This window comes from Haliotis asinina, chromosome 8 (assembly GCF_037392515.1).
Source record: "Haliotis asinina isolate JCU_RB_2024 chromosome 8, JCU_Hal_asi_v2, whole genome shotgun sequence".
Taxonomy (NCBI): Eukaryota; Metazoa; Mollusca; class Gastropoda; order Lepetellida; family Haliotidae; genus Haliotis; species Haliotis asinina.
In genome coordinates, this window is record NC_090287.1 from 19,871,505 (window position 1) to 19,889,162 (window position 17,658).

Here is a 17,658-nt window from a genome sequence, read left to right on the forward strand (position 1 = left end):
CTTCACCTCAAAAAGTGCGTTTTTCGAAGATTATCCTCACCTGTTTCCAATTTCAGTTTCGACTGTTGCTCCATAATCACCATTTTTCCACGGGTTTGAATGTGATCGTCTTTTGAATTGTAACAAACGTCGTATACGAGCATATGGACCGCCGGTGCATTTGCACAAACTGTCACACGCTCGCATGGGCGCAGCCATATTTGAAACGGCGAGCGAGATATCTTTCGCGAGATCTCACGAGATTAACTTTGGCGGAAAATTTGAAGTAAGGTGTGACAGCAACACCCTGAATTCGATCATCAAACATCGATCTGAGCTGTCACAAACTTGGGATATCATATCGCTCTGACCATATTGTACAGGCACCAGGGAGCACCTTTATCATCGTTCTCCATCTTCAAAAATGGTACTGGTAGCCAGATCGCTAGTTTATTTGGATCTAGGAATCTGACTCTGAGTATTTGTAAAAAAAAAATACCGAGAAACGTTCCTCGGCAACACTGTTAGTAACAGTAAAAGCAAAGCTTACGGTTATTGTCTTGCTTTTATAACTTTCTGGGATTCATAATTCGATCAGCAACGATATTCTGTTCAAATGTTTCAAAACTTAGTCAGCAGCACATTCATGTCAGTCATGAGATCTTTGATTCCCATATTTCTCGCTATTTATTAAGGGCAAAGAGTTCCGCCTCTAATCCCCTCTTTTTAAATTTGCCCCAGGGGAATATCCCAACAAGTTCACTTAATCGACTGACTGTTTTTTCATGAGCAGGGTGTGATATGCATGTTAGTATGTCGGGCACAGGCTGATTTCCAACATGCATGAAACTGTATACAGTTAAATGTAAGTAATAAATGAATTAGAGAGCTATAGTCACGATAGCAGCATATGATATTAAACGTGAGTTAAACACTTCACTGAAGAGATAGGCACTGCATTCTATCCTGTTTCTCTGATTGTTGTATAAACCAGACTGAACAGACAATCCTTTTTGTTGTCATAATGAAAAAGCTCTGTACTTCAGATTCTCATTATTTTGGACCAAAGTGTCCATCCGTAAAGGCAGTTACACGTAAAAACATTGCTTAATAATCTGGAAAGAGAAGGAAGTCTGCTTGGTTAATGAACCTTGAATATACAGCCCATTGACTGGTTTGTGTATTTTGTCAAGCAGTGAACACTTATTTATCTTTCATTAGATTAACAATAATTTGTGAACTATAACTGAAATGATCATGTAAACTCAGTGTCAATAATTGTGTACATATTGTTTAATTCATCAGCAATGTTTCAATATCTTCCAACCAACACCAACCTCTTGACCAGGGAAAGATTTGAGCCTTCAGGTGTCAGTGCAGGAAATGTATGTGTAACTCGCACTGCTGTCTAATTTGTATGCTTAGTTGGTCCCAAACCAGTCCGAATTAGACAGAGTGCACCATATGAACATAAGTCTAATCATACAACTCGGCATGCAAAATCTAACCAATCTGTCAGTTCTTGACAAGCTCAGTGTTCGTGTTAACGCAGAAACCTGCGTTTTTCACACAAGAAAATATTAGAACCATGCACAAATTATTTTGCATGCATGATTTGATGCACAGACTGATTTATGTAATTTTAAAAAGTACCTTAAAACTGCAACACATAGACAAACAATGCATTTTGACATGATTCAGGATTTTAATGAAAGGTTCACGCAGAAAAGATTTGGACTGCATATTTTTAATTTTATTTCTGCATGCACTCGTACAAAACCTACAGCGAACACTGAAACTCCATCAAAACCATGCTTTCACTGTCCTCAGTTGTTTAAAATTCCTCTCAGAAACTATCAGACCCTGCTATCATGGCTATAGTTTTTAAATCATAACTGACTTAATTGTAAGCCATATGCACTGCTTCCTATTTTTGCAGGTGAACATGGCAGCCTGGGACATTGTGACAAGTGACTTTGGCTCTGATGAAACAGCCATCTTTGGCCCAAGACAAGAGACAGGTTCTGCTCTCTATCAAGTGGAGACTCTTGCAACAATATCCTCAAAAGATGCGGTAATTAACAGGCATTTGATATTTTATTATTGAAATGATCATATTTACATACAATTTCAGAAATGTGTCCTTGGTTACCAGCCCTTACCATACTCATAAATAAACATGTTTACAATCTTTAAACTTGAGGCATATTAAGGTTCATTCCCTTTACAACTTCTCCCAGTTAGACTACCTGTCCAATTAGGACATTGTTATCGATAACAACTTCTGCATTGCGTTAGTGCGACGTTTTGATGCAGGTTTGACAACAGTACAAGAATCTGCATCGAAACATCACACTCACACAATAAAAAAGTTGTTATCCATAACAATTAGTCCTATTTGTACACCTCAACATCTAAAATGCCACTCAAACAAGTTACCTGTCTGATACGCTACCTGTTCTAGTTGAGTGTTTCTTAATCACTCTCTCCCTTCCATCAGGAAGACTGTTCCACCAACACTTTTAAACAATCATACCTATACCATGTTCATACAATATCTATTGAACTAATTATGTAAGGCATTGTTGAGTTCAGGTGTACACATGATGTATTTATTTAGTACGACTAATCCCCGAGCCAAAACATTATAACCACTTCCACATAGCCCAACATGTTTGTTTATGCAACAGAGTAGTTACAGCCAGTTTTGGGCTAGGCAGGCATGATCCATACACATATACTGAGTTAGACAATAGATCATTTTCATTACATGGTAAGTGAAATAGAAAGTTTCTGCACTATATAATATTTTGAACTATGGACCGCAAAAGCAACACAGACTATGTAAACAGTGTGATGGGTCCATGTTGAGAACTTAATGAAACTCTGTTACTTTAATATGGTATAAACATATTATTTTTTCATCAAAGCATAAGCCTGGATAGGTGAACAAGCCTACTGGTAAACACATATAAGATGATCCACGACCTGACAAATGACCCCAATTTGCATACTTGGGAACGCCCCACAGAACGATCCACTTGAAACAAGAGGGAGACAGGTTGTCTGATAAATATCGATAAGTTCATTTTCCCCGTGCGTTTCATGCATGAATTGTTATAGCACACTCGATTTGGGAACAGATACAATCCCAACGAATTGAATCAACACAATATACTGAGCAAATATGTTTAGGACCACCGATCCATTTCACAAAGCAAATGACATTTTCCTAGGTTTTTTTAACAAAATTGTTGAATATTTAAAATGCTTGTCAGTGCCCCAATCATCTATTTGTCTTCGTCTTAACTAAAGGTTAGCGTGAAATATCAGTATCTTATGCCTGAAATTGCAGTCTCATCATTCGAAGGAATATGCGGTGTTGATTTCATGTCACGGTTAGCACGTATTGCACGTTCATAATCGTCAAGCTACCTGTAGCAGCCAAGTGTACTCGTCCAGTTCGTTGTACCGCCTCTCTTGTCACAAATGCATTTAGTGCGCAGGATCATCTAATATGTGTCTAGCAGTAGTGGCTTATATAAGTGCTGCTCCAGTACATTGTTGCAGTAGCTGAATAATTTGACAACAAAAGAATAATACATAGACAAAACAACAGATAAATGATTGAATAATAAATAGCTTCATTTTGGTGTTGGTAATGCCTAGCAAGGAAATAAGCTGCAGCAGAATATCAAGTTATATATAACTTGTCTTACACTGAATATGAATGTTGAGGTGATAATCACTAGAAGTGGTTACGTTTAGAAATGAACTGGTGTAATGATTTGAGAATGTCACTATTTTCTGAGTTATTCAATACACTGTTACCGCGTAAAGTAGTATTGTGTTATTGTATCCTTGAATACAAAAATACACCATTGTTCTTAAATTTTGATAGTTCTGACATGTAAAAAGGTAGTAAATAACATCTTCATTATAATGACCACTTGAACACTGGGATGTTTCCGATATATGCCGATTATATCTGACTGCCTTTACATTACTGTAACCAAGCTTGAGGCGACAGTGGATGATTTAGTGAAATGATTTGATAAACCCCAAATTTAAGACAAAGTAATTGTGAGTTTCTGTTGGGTTTATCATGGTTTTAAATTGATTCAGTGAAATAGTGTTACCAGACCGAGCAGGCAACGAATTCCATCACATAATCACGCTCAGTATAAAAATGATTGAGAACATATTTACAGTTTATTGAATTGAAGTTGGAGGGCTTATTTCAGTTTACAAACTTTTAATCCAAGTATCAAAAGAAACAATGAATGGTCACAAGATCGCTAATTCATTTAGCTATTAATCATTATAAGTAGACCCTGAGACTCTCCCTGATAGGTTTCTTTTAAAGAGTAGTCAAACTGGGAGTAATCAGCAATGCAGGTGTAGTATATAATTAAGTGTAGGACATTCCATTATATGTTCATGTTCATGAGCAGTCAAACTGGGAGTAATCAGCAATGCAGGTGTAGTATATAATTAAGTGTAGGACATTCCATTTTATGTTCATGTTCATGAGCAGTCAAACTGGGAGTAATCAGCAATGCAGGTGTAGTATATAATTAAGTGAAGGACATTCCATTATATGTTCATGTTCATGAGCAGTCAAACTGGGAGTAATCAGCAATGCAGGTGTAGTATATAATTAAGTGTAGGACATTCCATTATATGTTCATGTTCATGAGCAGTCAAACTGGGAGTAATCAGCAATGCAGGTGTAGTATATAATTAAGTGTAGGACATTCCATTATATGTTCATGTTCATGAGCAGTCAAACTGGGAGTAATCAGCAATGCAGGTGTAGCATATAATTAAGTGTAGGACATTCCATTATATGTTCATGTTCATGAGCAGTCAAACTGGGAGTAGCCATAATGGGAAGATACCCAATTGAAGGGATAGGGTGGCCTGACTTGCTTGCTTGGTTGACACGTCATCGTATCCCTATTGTGTAGATGATGCTTATGTTGTTGATGACTGAATTATCTGGTCCAGACTTGATTATTCATAGACAGCTGCCATGTAGTTGTAATATTGCTGAGTGTGACGTTAAACAACAAACAAACCAACCCACAATCTAAACTAGAGGTGTGACAATACAGAAAATTCACGATACAGTTATTTTTATTTATCTTCAGTTATTTTCTTTAGAAACATATATTTTTATATCAAGTAAAAGTGTAAATATTGACATAACCATCAATTTCTAGACTGACAATTTTGAGGTCAACTACATATCACGATATGGAAAAAGTATTGATATATTTATCGCTCAATAAAGTATCATGATCATCAATACTAGGAGTATGATATATTGTCACAGCTCTAATGTAGACACAGTGACATAATGCGACATCTGTCCTAACCATAATAATCAAAGTCGCATGTCAGCTAGTCTGTACTGTTAGTTCAATGTCTGTACTGTTCCTCTAGGATGAGACTGTGGTGCCCAAGGTGGTGACGTCAGTGCTGGGGGATCTTGCCTGTGTTGCTGTGGAGCAGCATCTCGCTGTGTTCAGGGATCTCCAACATACAGCCACTCTGGGATTTGGTGTGTAGGCAATCTGGATATCATGAAAATACTTATGTTGAGTTAGTCAGGATAACTGAACAAAGGGGAGTGCCAGTTATCAGGATTTAACTTGTGTATCTGTGTCATATGTATGGGCAATCTTATGTGGCTTTATCACTATTGTTAGTATTTGTAAACTTAATATATTAGTAAACTTAATGTATTAGTAAACTTAAATTTCAAATTATGGCACTGGTCCATGCATGTTTTCACCCTTCCTTACACTTTTTCCATAATTGTTTCCTTGTGTTTACCATATCTTTTAAAATCATAAAATCAGCTGTACTTGGTCCTAACAATGCATCTGCATGGAGTCTTTTCTGGCAGAAGTATTTGTGGGGTGCTTCAGTGACTGTTGGTGTATGTGTTGATACTGTTGGTGTGTGTGTTGATATGGTTGGTATGTGTGTTCAAAATGTTGGTATGTCTGTTGATACTGTTGGTGTCTGTGTTGTTACTGTTTGGATCTCCGTTTAGATAATGTTGGTGTCTGTTTACATTTTTGGTATGTGTGTTGATACGGTTGGTATGTATTTTGGTATTGATGGTATGTGTGTTCAAAATGTTGGTATGTCTGTTGATACTGTTGGTGTCTGTGTTGTTACTGTTTGGATCTCCGTTGAGATAAAGTTGGTGTCTGTTTACATTGTTGGTATGTGTGTTGATACGGTTGGTATGTGTTTTGGTATTGATGGTATGTGTGTTCAAAATGTTGGTATGTCTGTTGATACTGTTGGTGTCTGTGTTGTTACTGTTTGGATCTCTGTTGAGATAATGTTGGTGTCTGTTTACATTGTTGGTATGTGTCGGTACTGTTGGTGTGTGTTGATGGTGTTGGCATGTGTGTTGATATTATTAGTACATGTACTGATGCAGTCAGTATGTTACATCCTATCCACAGAGTCCCCCATAGATGCTGTGGCGTGGAGTCCTAATGGAAGTCTGCTGATCGTTGGCGATAGTCGCGGTATGCTCCTCATGTATGAGACAGAATCCATGGAAGCCATCTTCTCCTTTGTAAGCCACTTTACCTTTTACTTTACACCTCTATGGAAATTTTAAGCAGTCTTTTTAAGATCACATCTTCCAATAAAACACGTCCCTATAAGGAAGGACACTGAAGGACACTTCTTACTTAGAAGGTCATGTGAGATGGCACCTGAGTAAACTTTCACCATTAAATAGAAATAAAGGATGCGTGGGTTCTTCTGGCTATCATCCGTCTGCTTTCTAGACAATTGTTCTTCATTTCTTAGCAACGCTAATTCTTAATGAACATGTTTATGAATACACAATATGCCATTTCGAAAGTGGTCAGATGTAACACGTTATGTTTGGGATTACATTTTCTCAGCAAAGTACAGAATCTATTCCTTTCATTGTGTTGAGTCCCTACATGATTCAAACTCACACTCTCAGAGTCAGGCATGTAACGTGTGCTAGTGATTAGTATAGTAGGGGTGAAATGGTACAATACATATTATGGTACAAGGCTTTCGGTTCAGGCTGTTTCGGTGCTGTATATGATGATTTCCTTCCTGAGAAATAGCTGTAAAGAAAGAAAAGGGAAGAAATGCATAGATTTTGACCAAATAATTCAATTACTAGATATTTTAGAACAGGTTTAAAGAGGTTGTTAAAATGACCATACAAAAAAACGAAAACAATAAATTTTTCAGATTGCGCTATGGTTAAACCAAAGGCAAAATACTGTGGTATACTGTTTGCCCTTAGTGATTAGATGCCTGACTCTGAGAGAATCTGCTGTCTCTGTCATCCCAATGATTTAATCCCCAAGGCAATGAGAATTTTTAATCAACACTTGTGTGTGTTGAAAATTAATTGACAGTTATTTTCCATAACTAAGCTTTATCCATGTTTGTAAAGCCTGTTCCCTCACTGAGTGTAATTTGTGTAAGGGCAAGTGGGGAAGCCAGGTGGTCACACTGAGGACCTGGGTTAAATTCCCCACATGGGTACAATGTGTGAAGCCCGTTTCTGGTGTCCCCTGCTGTGATATTGCTGGAATATTGCTTTGAAAATAGCATAAACTAAAATCACTCTCACTCACACACTACCTGTTCATTCTGTGTGGCTTCATGATAGATGGTTGTGCCAGAAGCTGACCAAAGGAATGGAAACGCCTTCAAGAAGCTTATGTTTCAAGTTAGGGATGATGGTAACGCCCGTTATATTCCTTTTAATTCAATTTTTGACAGCTCAAGATTACATCTTGCCTTGTTGTTTTTATATTTTATAGTTTGGTGGATTTTTTTCTCAAAATCATTGGGTTTTTGTGGGGGCTAAAACTATTAAGAAATTAACAATGAAACTTTTCTGAATTTTTTGGCATGTTAAAGGGAATAAATTTGACTGTTCTCCTTATTAGATGTTTAGAAGAAACATTATCCATGATTTTTTAATTATTCAGCATTATGCTACAATGCAGGTTTGTTATGTTCTGTTATCTGTTATTAAGAAGTGAAATAAACATAGTTAATACATCATTAATATGCTTTCATGTTTATTTGAATTAATCTTTCTTAGGACTCTATGACCTGTACAGCCTATCAGTTGGAGGACGCCTGTATGTCATCCGAAACTTGGATCTGTCACTGCTTGCTGAAGGTGAGTACAACATACATAAATAATGATTCATGTTACTAACGCTCAGAACTTAGGCCATAACACAGCATTTAAGAATTGACTGGTTTTGACATTGATAAAGAGGCAGAAAAGATATGGTTTGCAAACTAAAAATCAGGTTGTGTTTGTAACTGTACAAATTCAAAGCTATTTTGACCATACTACATTGATAAGCACTGTTTTGTGTGATTTGTCAGAAGTGTAAGGACTTGAGGCCATCAGCTTCAAGTTTCAAAATGATGTGCACTTGTTTCACTTTTGTAGAATGATGAAACAAGGGTGAGAACCATGTGTTGTGTGGTGGAACTAGGCCTCCAGCACACCTTATAGATTTAATACTTTTCAGGACTTACCAAGGAGACATTGGGCTCATGTATCAACAATGAAACATTGATAAGCGTTGTCTGACCTTATGTGCCCAGCTAACTCTGCATTTGTCAGTTAATTTGGGCCATTATGATTCTAGAATGAAGCTAAAGTTCATGGTGGACCTGCATTCAAGGATGCCTCTTGTTAGTGTATTGTTTCTATGTACCAGATGTTGACAACCGTATGGCCAAGCTGATGAAGATTCTGCAGTTTGTCAATGTCCAGACCACAGACTACCATACACGAGGAACACACGATATCATCACAACACCCAGTACCGTGTACACTCTTGTAAGACAATCCCTCCTAGGGATGTGTTTTAGCAAATAAATTGCATTGCAGTATATTGTGATTCAGGTAGTCGTATTGCGATATGTATTGCAATACATTGGGAACATATGTGTTTGATAGTAAGTGACATTAACTGTACATGTCAATCATATTTTTACATTGTAAATCCCAAAACATTCTTGTTATGGTTCTAATAACAGCAGTTTCAAAGGAAGGTTGCTTAGTCATGGGTTCTATTTTCGCTTTTATACAAGTTATTGTCTTATAGTATGACGTCTCGTAATTGAATAACAATGGAAAACGTTTGTTTGGAATGGAAGGGTGTAGATTTAAATTGAAACCATAAAGATAATCACGCAAACTTTATATATGTTCTTTACCCAATACATCGTTTCTCAGGAAAAATATTACAATGCGTATCACTTGAAAAGCGCATTATACCGGTATACCGATAATTCCGTGCAGTCCTAATCCCTCCACACCTTGTGCATCCTAGGTATAGCAACTTGTTTTCAGGGCTTTAAAGAATCACCCATTACCCATAATACTAAAAGCAAGATTTATATGGCTCATGTTTTGTAATGCCATAGATCTCAATGACCCTTCTTAGCTTCAAACACAGCCCTAATATCACTTGATGTGAATGTTATTCGTTGTAGAATCATTGAGGTAAGTTTGTCTAAACAGTGATTTGTTTTTCCATTCCAGGGTTCTGGGGACAATTTTATTGCTGTGTGGGAGTGGTCTGGAGATGGTCAGCTGGTCATCCAGGACATGGTTGGAGACATGCTGGACGGAGGTTAGGACTGGCTTCGTGCTTCTAACGTGCAGGATCTACATATTTGGTGCCAATCCTAGAATTGTTCAATTACCTGTTGAGATCTGAGCTAGAATTGACCGTCAGCAACACGTGTTAACAGGATTCGCTGGTAATGGTATTGCTTGCTGACTCAGTTGACACGTATTATTGTCGCCCAATTGCTTAGATTGATGGGCATGATCTTGGATTATCTGGACATTTAGCACTGCTGTAAACTGGAATATTGCAGAATGCAGTGTTAAAGGACAAACATCCTTGGTTTGTTGGGTTCGTATCCATGGTGATACAAGCTTCACTGTAATAAGTCAAATACTGTATTAATCACTCTTGACTCCATGTTCGTCGACAGATTCTTCATAATATGCATATATATTTCTTCTTTATGTCACATATGTTCTCGTCACGATATGGCTGCAATATTGCCGATGTGACGTTAAATATCAACTCACTCACTTGATTCCATGATTATTTTGATTTAATAACCAAAATTATGCACAATAAACAGTTATGCTAACAACTGAAAATATTTTTTTATGTATTGTTATTTTCAAATGGTGATTCATTACTAAATAATATATTTTTAACTTTGTGCATAGTACCTCGAGCTTCACTTAAAAGAGATCAGTCATTGATTCACCATTCTCTTTAATTGCTACCTCATGTATTGATGATTGTACAATAACTGATTTCTGTGATGTGATCTCCACTCCCACACAAAATTCGCTTTTACTTCAGGCATCATACGAGTTATCCTCGATATCTCCAGGGTATACGTTCCGAAAAGTCTCCACTATACCCTGGATGCATCTACGGCTCAGCCCGATAAATTTATTACCTCCCTTGGCTGGCTTTTCATCCAATCAGGTGCCTACGCTGGGAATTTGAGTGAACCAATCACATCTCACTTTCTAACCGATTAAACTTGGCAAACAAACCATGCGTAGGTTCTGTGAAAGTATTAGATGGATTTCTTGCATATGTTTTTAAAAAGGTTTCAGACCTATAAATTTGCATGGATGATTTCCCCAAATTGTGAGTCGCACGGCGAGCAAACCTTTGCAGTTGCAACTGCTATCTTTGTTGACACTGGCAAATTCGGTTATAACGGTGACCACTCTGATTGGCAACTGTGAGAAAGCGGAGTCAGCAAAGGGAGGTAATAAAATTATCGGGCCAACCCGTAGATGCGTCCAGGGTATAGTGGACTTTTCGGAACGTAGACCCTGGAGATATCGAGGATGCATACAAGTCAGACGTTTTCTGTTTTCGCTAAGTTGACTACTTACTGATACCTTATCTGTATTAAAGTTGTTATATGCATCTGGTAGGTATGTTTTTATAAATCCAGTCTAAATAAACTTATCCTCAGTACCTTTTGTTACACTCCACTACTGATTCTAACAAAACACATTATTTGAGGTTGCATCAGGTAACCTTTGAGATTGACCAGTCAGAACACAGCTTACCAAATCGTGAAAGTGGACATTCGCACATACCTTTTGAACTTTTTATCTCGAAAAGGTTCGTACCTGAACGATTCCGAATGCTATTTAGCATACGCTTGCTTCCGGGTGATGCACATGGCGTATGTACAACCATGACAACGGTGAGTAAACAGTCGCTGAAAATGGTGTTTTTTGGCAATATTCAAGCATGTCATCTTGCGGAAATATTAGCTAATGGTAACCATGTCCACAGAGACCCCAAAGCGTATATACTGCAGGTCAAATAATTGTGTTATATGCAGATTTTGTTGGTGTCAGTGACCTGAATGTTTTGAAAGTCCCTCCGATCCCTAAATGGTAGCTTTTGTCTGATTGGTTAAATCTATTTAACCTTCTTGCGTTTGATTGGACGGTCATTGGTCGCTCACAGTTTACCTGACACAACCTTCTACTAGGTTTTGTTAGACTCAGTGGTGGAGTGTAACAAAATACACTCAGACTAAGTGTACTTAGACTCTTATAACTTTTTCTGTTTTATAGGTGGGTGTAGAAGGAATTACATTAACTTATCTACCTGGCTACCTCGTGTCTCTCACTTCTGCACAGGTGTTGGTGTTTATGTGCTGGATGCGCCTCCCCTCTCTGGGCTCTTCTGTTTTCAGTAAAAGTGAATTTTTTGGATAGTCCATACTTGCATGGGAGTGGAGATCATGTCATATGCGTTATTGTACAGTTGTCGATACATGAGGTAGCCATTCAAGAGAAGGGTGAATCAACGACTGTTTGATCTCTTTTAAGAGTAGTTTCAGGTAATATGAGGTTAGACCTATGGTAAGCTAAGTATTTAAATATCTAAAATATTTTGATTTTAATGAATTAATAATTCAGATGCTGGCATGGTGACAGGGAAGTTATCAACAAACAAAAGATATCTCATCCTCCAGGATTCAAATGTGAGTAGGAAGCCATACTACATCCCAGGCTAGATAATATAAAACCCTGTGTGATGTGACAGTATGCTGACTTACGACAGGATGTTTTGCCGCAATGTGACTCTGTTAATGTAGGACAGTTTGTTGATGCAGGTGTTTGTCATTGTGGGATGTAGTTGTTGAAAGACAGTGAGGCACTGTATACTTCTTTTGGGAACATGTGATATTAAATATTGAATATTATGTAGGACAGTGTAGCAATGTCTTGATGTTGCAGGACAGTGTGCAGTTTGGTGATGTTGCACAAAAATGTTATCTGGGTGTATTTTGTTGAATATTTTTGTTTGTTTGGTTTGGGGTTTTTTTAGATTATGATGCCATTGAGGTGGCAGGACAATCTTCCGGTGTAACATTATATCAATGTGATGTGGTATTATGGTATATTGATGTTGTAGGACACGGTGACATTGTGGTGTGTCAAGAACCTGGTGTTACTGAAGCAGCTGCCAGAGGTGAAGGTATTCCAGCTGCTGATGTTGGACTCCTCAGAGGACAACACAAGCAGGTGAGGTGCCTTACGTACCTGTGACACGGGCTATAACTCTGGAAAGACATTGCCTATTGCCGCACCATGGATGACTAAGTCGGATTCAACTCACCAAGTGACATCTTTACTCTTTTGCTCCACCGCAAGGCGAGAAGGGATATAGATTAAAGCTTGGTCCGCCTGCCTTTTTGAGATGATGGGGACAGATTTTCTCAAAAAAACGTTAGAGATAGGGAAACAAAATTTGGCATTTGGTTACAGGATATAAATGCCTTGATGGAGACTGGAAACAGAAACTGTTACAATCTGGAGTTATGGCCCTTGTCATGTATTTCTTGACTTTGTGCACAGTATCCCAAATGGGGACAGTTTTTTTCTCAGTAACCATCATAGATACGTGGTTATTCAGGGCATGAATGTAGTGATGTAGTTTAAAAAGCAGGAACTAAATTGGAACAGATCAATGTAGTGGTGGATATTGATGACCATGTTTTCATGCTTTACTTGCTTCTCATGTGTACGGGATGTGAGAATTTGTTTTATTCATCTGGTGTATTATAATGTTGAACAAAATGCAAACAATACAAGCACTGAAGATATGCACCTCCATTTTGGTTCTGTCTTCTGTGTTCCAGTCTGACGAGCATGAAGCTGGTTTTGATGTCCACAACTGACGATGGCTGCAGTGCTTTGTCTATCCGGGAGATGCCATCCTTCAAACCTGTGTACTCACTTCAACTGTCAGCAGATTCTATCCTCTCCCAGTGTATCCCCACACAGGTATGTGTAGTTTATCCCCATAATGAGATGTGTAGTTCTATACCACATGGGTTGATTATTGGGTCATCTAGTTCCCGGTGTTTCACCTCGAGAAGAACTTTTCCCTTGGCAGGTCAGGTTTCACAACCCTATGCCTCTACCTCAATGTTTTTATTGGAAACATCTTCAATAAATAAATACACAACCATTTATTTCTATTTCTTTTTAAATCATAATATCTGCACATTGCAGTTAATAATAATTCACCAAGAATATAAATGTTTTTGACTTTGTGGTATATGCGGACTAACAACCTTAAGCTCATGGTTCACTTTGATAACCACCTCGAGGGAACCACTCGCTTTATGGATATTATTTCACCCTTACACCATGTTGTAGATTGATGTGTTTTTGTTGCAGGAGGTGCTATATGTGGCAGAAGTGTGTCCCTCAGAGTAAGTACCACAAGTCTGAAGTTGTTTGACCTGTATAGAGTATGCTGGCGTAATATCCAACTGCTCTACCAGCCTCGTATTTCTAGCCACAAAGTACTGACAATTGTCTTCATTCCATCATGTCCATGAATAATGTCTCAGGTGTTCAGCATGTTGCATGGTAGAGTTGTCACAATGGTCTGTCTGTAACATTGCTGATAAAAAGAGACAGGTTGATGACAGAGAATGAACTTCATAAAAACATCTAATATTTCAATAAGATTACTACCAATGTGGGTAGTTACAATGTTATTTTAGTTCACATCCCTTTAGTCAGGTTTGACAATAATCCTTCCTCCCTCACACACCTTGGGCGGTGGGATAGCCTGTTAGTTAAAGCGTTCACTCATCATGCTTAAGAACCAGGTTCAAATCCCTCACATGAAGCCCATTTCAGGTGTCTTTTTTCAGTGCTGGAATATTGCTAAAAGCATCATAAAACTAAAACTCACTCACTGATGTCCACACAATACTGTTATGTTTCAAGGAAGCCAGGCCTGTCTGCCACTGTGAGGTTCCGATGTCTGACAGAGACCAATCCACAGACAAGGTGAGAAATCAGATTTGAAAAGAATGTTATGTCCAAAAGAGCTCAATCACTTTATAGCTTCACATGAATTCAAGTATAATTCATAAATATCTCAAAATGTTTTACCTGGAATCCTGGTACCACAGTTGAATTTGCTTGATATTATTATATTAAGATACACACAAACTTCATCACTGATTTATGTGGTCTGATTAATTTGGCATCAGTGCACACCTCCATCTTGTCACTGGAGGGGACTGGGGGTGGCCTAGTGGTTAATGCAGTCGCTTGTCTTGCTGAAGACCCAGGTTCGAGTCCCCACAATTAAGACCATTTCTTGTGTTTCCTGCTTTATGATGCTGGAATATTGCTAAAAGTGGTGTGAAACAAAACTCACTCACTCAATACAACAACATTTATGCTCATATTTTTATTGAGATGTGGAATGTTTGTTCCCAGGTTGTACAGGATTTTGCACAAGCAGCGCTTTGATGAGGCTGAGAAGTTTGCTAGGATGTTTAACCTGGACACGGAGGTTCGTGCCAAATCAGTTTCTCTTTCTTTGATCATTCTGAACATGATGAACAACTGAGGTATGGTTGACACCACTCTCATGTACAGAGTTACCTCCCTGGAGCACACAGATTGTCAGCACCACACCCATGCTCCCACTTAACTGTTAAGTAGTAAACATCAGAGACCTGGCCCTGACATAAGGGCCCTGTTGCAGATAGAGTTTTCCTTCCACATTAAACCTAATGCCTGATAGCTGATGGAAGTGGAACACTGTTCAAAGTGGAGTTAAACCAAGCTCAGTCACTCACATTCTAAACCACAACTAGTGTCATGTCAACTTTACTATACAAGTTTTGTGTAACAAGCATTTATGACAGTCTGTAATATTGATAGACTTTTTTTCCCAGATTTTGAACCTGGAACGATATTTCAAAAATAAGCTCAAATGTCCAAACCCTTTCATAGCAATGTTTATGTCACTTCCCAAATGAAAACTGTCAGATTTCACCATCTGAATATCATATGTAGTGTTATTTGTATTAAATAGAAACAAGTGAAGTGAATGAATATATTAGTGAAGGTAAGATATCAACGCGTGATACATATGTAAATACTGCCATTTCAGCTTGTCTACAAAGTGAAACTTAGCTACATTCTTGACCAGTTGTCTCCCTGGAATGTCCACAAGTGCGATTCGGACATGGTAGCTGACCTTCTCACTCAACTTTGGGACTGTTTGAACAACATTAAGGTTTGACATCAATATATCTTCTGTGTGTTTTTCAGATCCATCTCAGTTTCAGAAGAACCATTACATAAAATAATTATGTAGTATGAGGTAGACGTAGACATGGTAACCCCGTGTTTGAAATGTCTTAAAAAAACTTTTCATGTTACAGTACAAGAATATTTTAGATAACTCTCACAGAGATGTTACAATTCTGTTTTAGCCCATAATGAGGTCATCATGAGTGTAATCTGATGTCGGATACACTACAAGATTGACTGATTACTTTGTCAGTACTTTTTTCTTTAAATTACAAAATGTGCACTAAATTGTACATTACTTCATTCTTTATGATGTAGATTATAAAAGTAGTAGACCATCCGTTGATTGAATGTTTCTGATGTTCTGCAGGATGACACTGATATAGCAGAAAAGTGTATGAGGGCAGCATTACCATCATTTGACGACACTTGGAAACTCCTCATTTTCTGTAAGACCAGGGTGAGTTGCTTTTTGATTAAACCTTTTTTATGTTCAAGTAAAGTTTAAAACATTTATTCATGTACCGTTGAGGCCTCAGTGATCTAACCCATTTCCGTTCATTTGCTGAGTTAGTTTGAAGTCAGTGTTTATGATACAAGTTATATTATTGCTTTCTATCAAATCAACCAATGTATCTTTACAGCTGAGGAAATCACCCAGCCCAGATGAAGCACTGATGACAAAGGTGAGTCTTATGTCATCGAGACAGGCCACACAAGGAACACTTTCTACCTCCTGTGTGAATAAAGGTGTCTTGCAGGTCCCCACTCTACCCCATGCATGTCTCTTTTTTGCTGAGTCTGTGCCAAGACATGTCTCTGATATTCATGGTAAGTTCCCATCAGGTCACCATGCTTGTCTCCCTTGTGGGAAGTGGGTGCTGAAATAAGTCTGAAGTTGTTAGGTTTAGGACTGAACAGGTCCACAGTATCTAAGTTCAGGTCTGGTATGGTTCTCAGTACCCAAATTCAGGTCCATTTTCGTCTCAGATACCCAAATCAGATCCAGTACGGTCTCCGTGCCCAAATTCAGCTCCAGTATGGTCTCCGATGGCCAAATTCAGCTCCAGTATGGTCTCTGATAGCCAAATTCAGCTCCAGTATGGTCTCTGATACCCAAATTCAGCTTCAGTATGGTCTCCGATAGCCAAATTCAGCTCCAGTATGGTCTCCGATAGCCAAATTCAGCTCCAGTATGGTCTCCGATAGCCAAATTCAGCTCCAGTATGGTCTCTGATACCCAAATTCAGCTCCAGTATGGTCTCCGATAGCCAAATTCAGCTTCAGTATGGTCTCTGATACCCAAATTCAGCTCCAGTATGGTCTCTGATAGCCAAATTCAGCTTCAGTATGGTCTCTGATACCCAAATTCAGCTCCAGTATGGTCTCCGATAGCCAAATTTAGCTCCACTATGGTCTCTGATAGCCAAATTCAGCTCCAGTATGGTCTCTGATACCCAAATTCAGCTTCAGTATGGTCTCTGATAGCCAAATTCAGCTCCAGTATGGTCTCTGATACCCAAATTCAGCTCCAGTATGGTCTCCGATAGCCAAATTCAGCTCCAGTATGGTCTCCGATAGCCAAATTCAGCTTCAGTATGGTCTCCATGCATGAAGGCCTGATCAGCTTCAGCTTCAGTATGGTCTCTGATACCCAAATTCAGCTCCAGTATGGTCTCCAATACCCAAATTCAGCTCCAGTACGGTTTCTGATACCCAAATTCAGCTCCAGTATGGTTTCCATGCATAAAGGCCAGATCAGCTTGCTCTGATACCCAAATTCAGGTCCAGTATGGTCTCCAATACCCAAATTCAGCTCCAGTATGGTCTCCATGCATAAAGGCCAGATCAGCTTCAGCTTCAGTATGGTCTCCATGCCCAAATGCAGGTCTAATATGGTCTCAGATACCCAAATGCAAGTCTAATATGGTCTCCAAAACCCAAATTCAGGTCCAGCATGGTCTCCGATACCCAAA

At 38.5% G+C, this 17,658-nt stretch overlaps 2 protein-coding genes across 2 annotated transcripts in view; one reads left to right on the forward strand and one right to left on the reverse strand.

Annotated features, from left to right (window-relative positions):
- The window catches only part of LOC137293522 (polyribonucleotide nucleotidyltransferase 1, mitochondrial-like), a 28,499-nt gene extending 28,282 nt beyond the window's left edge, over nucleotides 1-217 (reverse strand). The window contains exon 1 of the mRNA XM_067824121.1: nucleotides 41-217. Coding sequence (XP_067680222.1) covers nucleotides 41-198 — 158 coding nt within the window. The 5' untranslated portion in view covers nucleotides 199-217. The remainder of the gene's footprint in view (nucleotides 1-40) is intronic.
- Nucleotides 218-318: 101 nt separating this feature from the next.
- Nucleotides 319-17,658, forward strand: part of LOC137295070 (kinetochore-associated protein 1-like) — a 73,882-nt gene continuing 56,542 nt past the window's right edge. Inside the window, exons 1-17 of the mRNA XM_067826341.1 lie at nucleotides 319-406; nucleotides 1,919-2,053; nucleotides 5,428-5,545; nucleotides 6,468-6,583; nucleotides 7,673-7,745; nucleotides 8,114-8,194; nucleotides 8,751-8,872; nucleotides 9,581-9,671; nucleotides 12,026-12,090; nucleotides 12,525-12,634; nucleotides 13,252-13,396; nucleotides 13,796-13,830; nucleotides 14,357-14,419; nucleotides 14,858-14,933; nucleotides 15,540-15,665; nucleotides 16,053-16,142; nucleotides 16,327-16,368. Of these exons, the coding sequence (XP_067682442.1) occupies nucleotides 404-406; nucleotides 1,919-2,053; nucleotides 5,428-5,545; nucleotides 6,468-6,583; nucleotides 7,673-7,745; nucleotides 8,114-8,194; nucleotides 8,751-8,872; nucleotides 9,581-9,671; nucleotides 12,026-12,090; nucleotides 12,525-12,634; nucleotides 13,252-13,396; nucleotides 13,796-13,830; nucleotides 14,357-14,419; nucleotides 14,858-14,933; nucleotides 15,540-15,665; nucleotides 16,053-16,142; nucleotides 16,327-16,368 (1,491 nt within the window). The 5' untranslated portion in view covers nucleotides 319-403. The remainder of the gene's footprint in view (nucleotides 407-1,918; nucleotides 2,054-5,427; nucleotides 5,546-6,467; nucleotides 6,584-7,672; nucleotides 7,746-8,113; nucleotides 8,195-8,750; nucleotides 8,873-9,580; nucleotides 9,672-12,025; nucleotides 12,091-12,524; nucleotides 12,635-13,251; nucleotides 13,397-13,795; nucleotides 13,831-14,356; nucleotides 14,420-14,857; nucleotides 14,934-15,539; nucleotides 15,666-16,052; nucleotides 16,143-16,326; nucleotides 16,369-17,658) is intronic.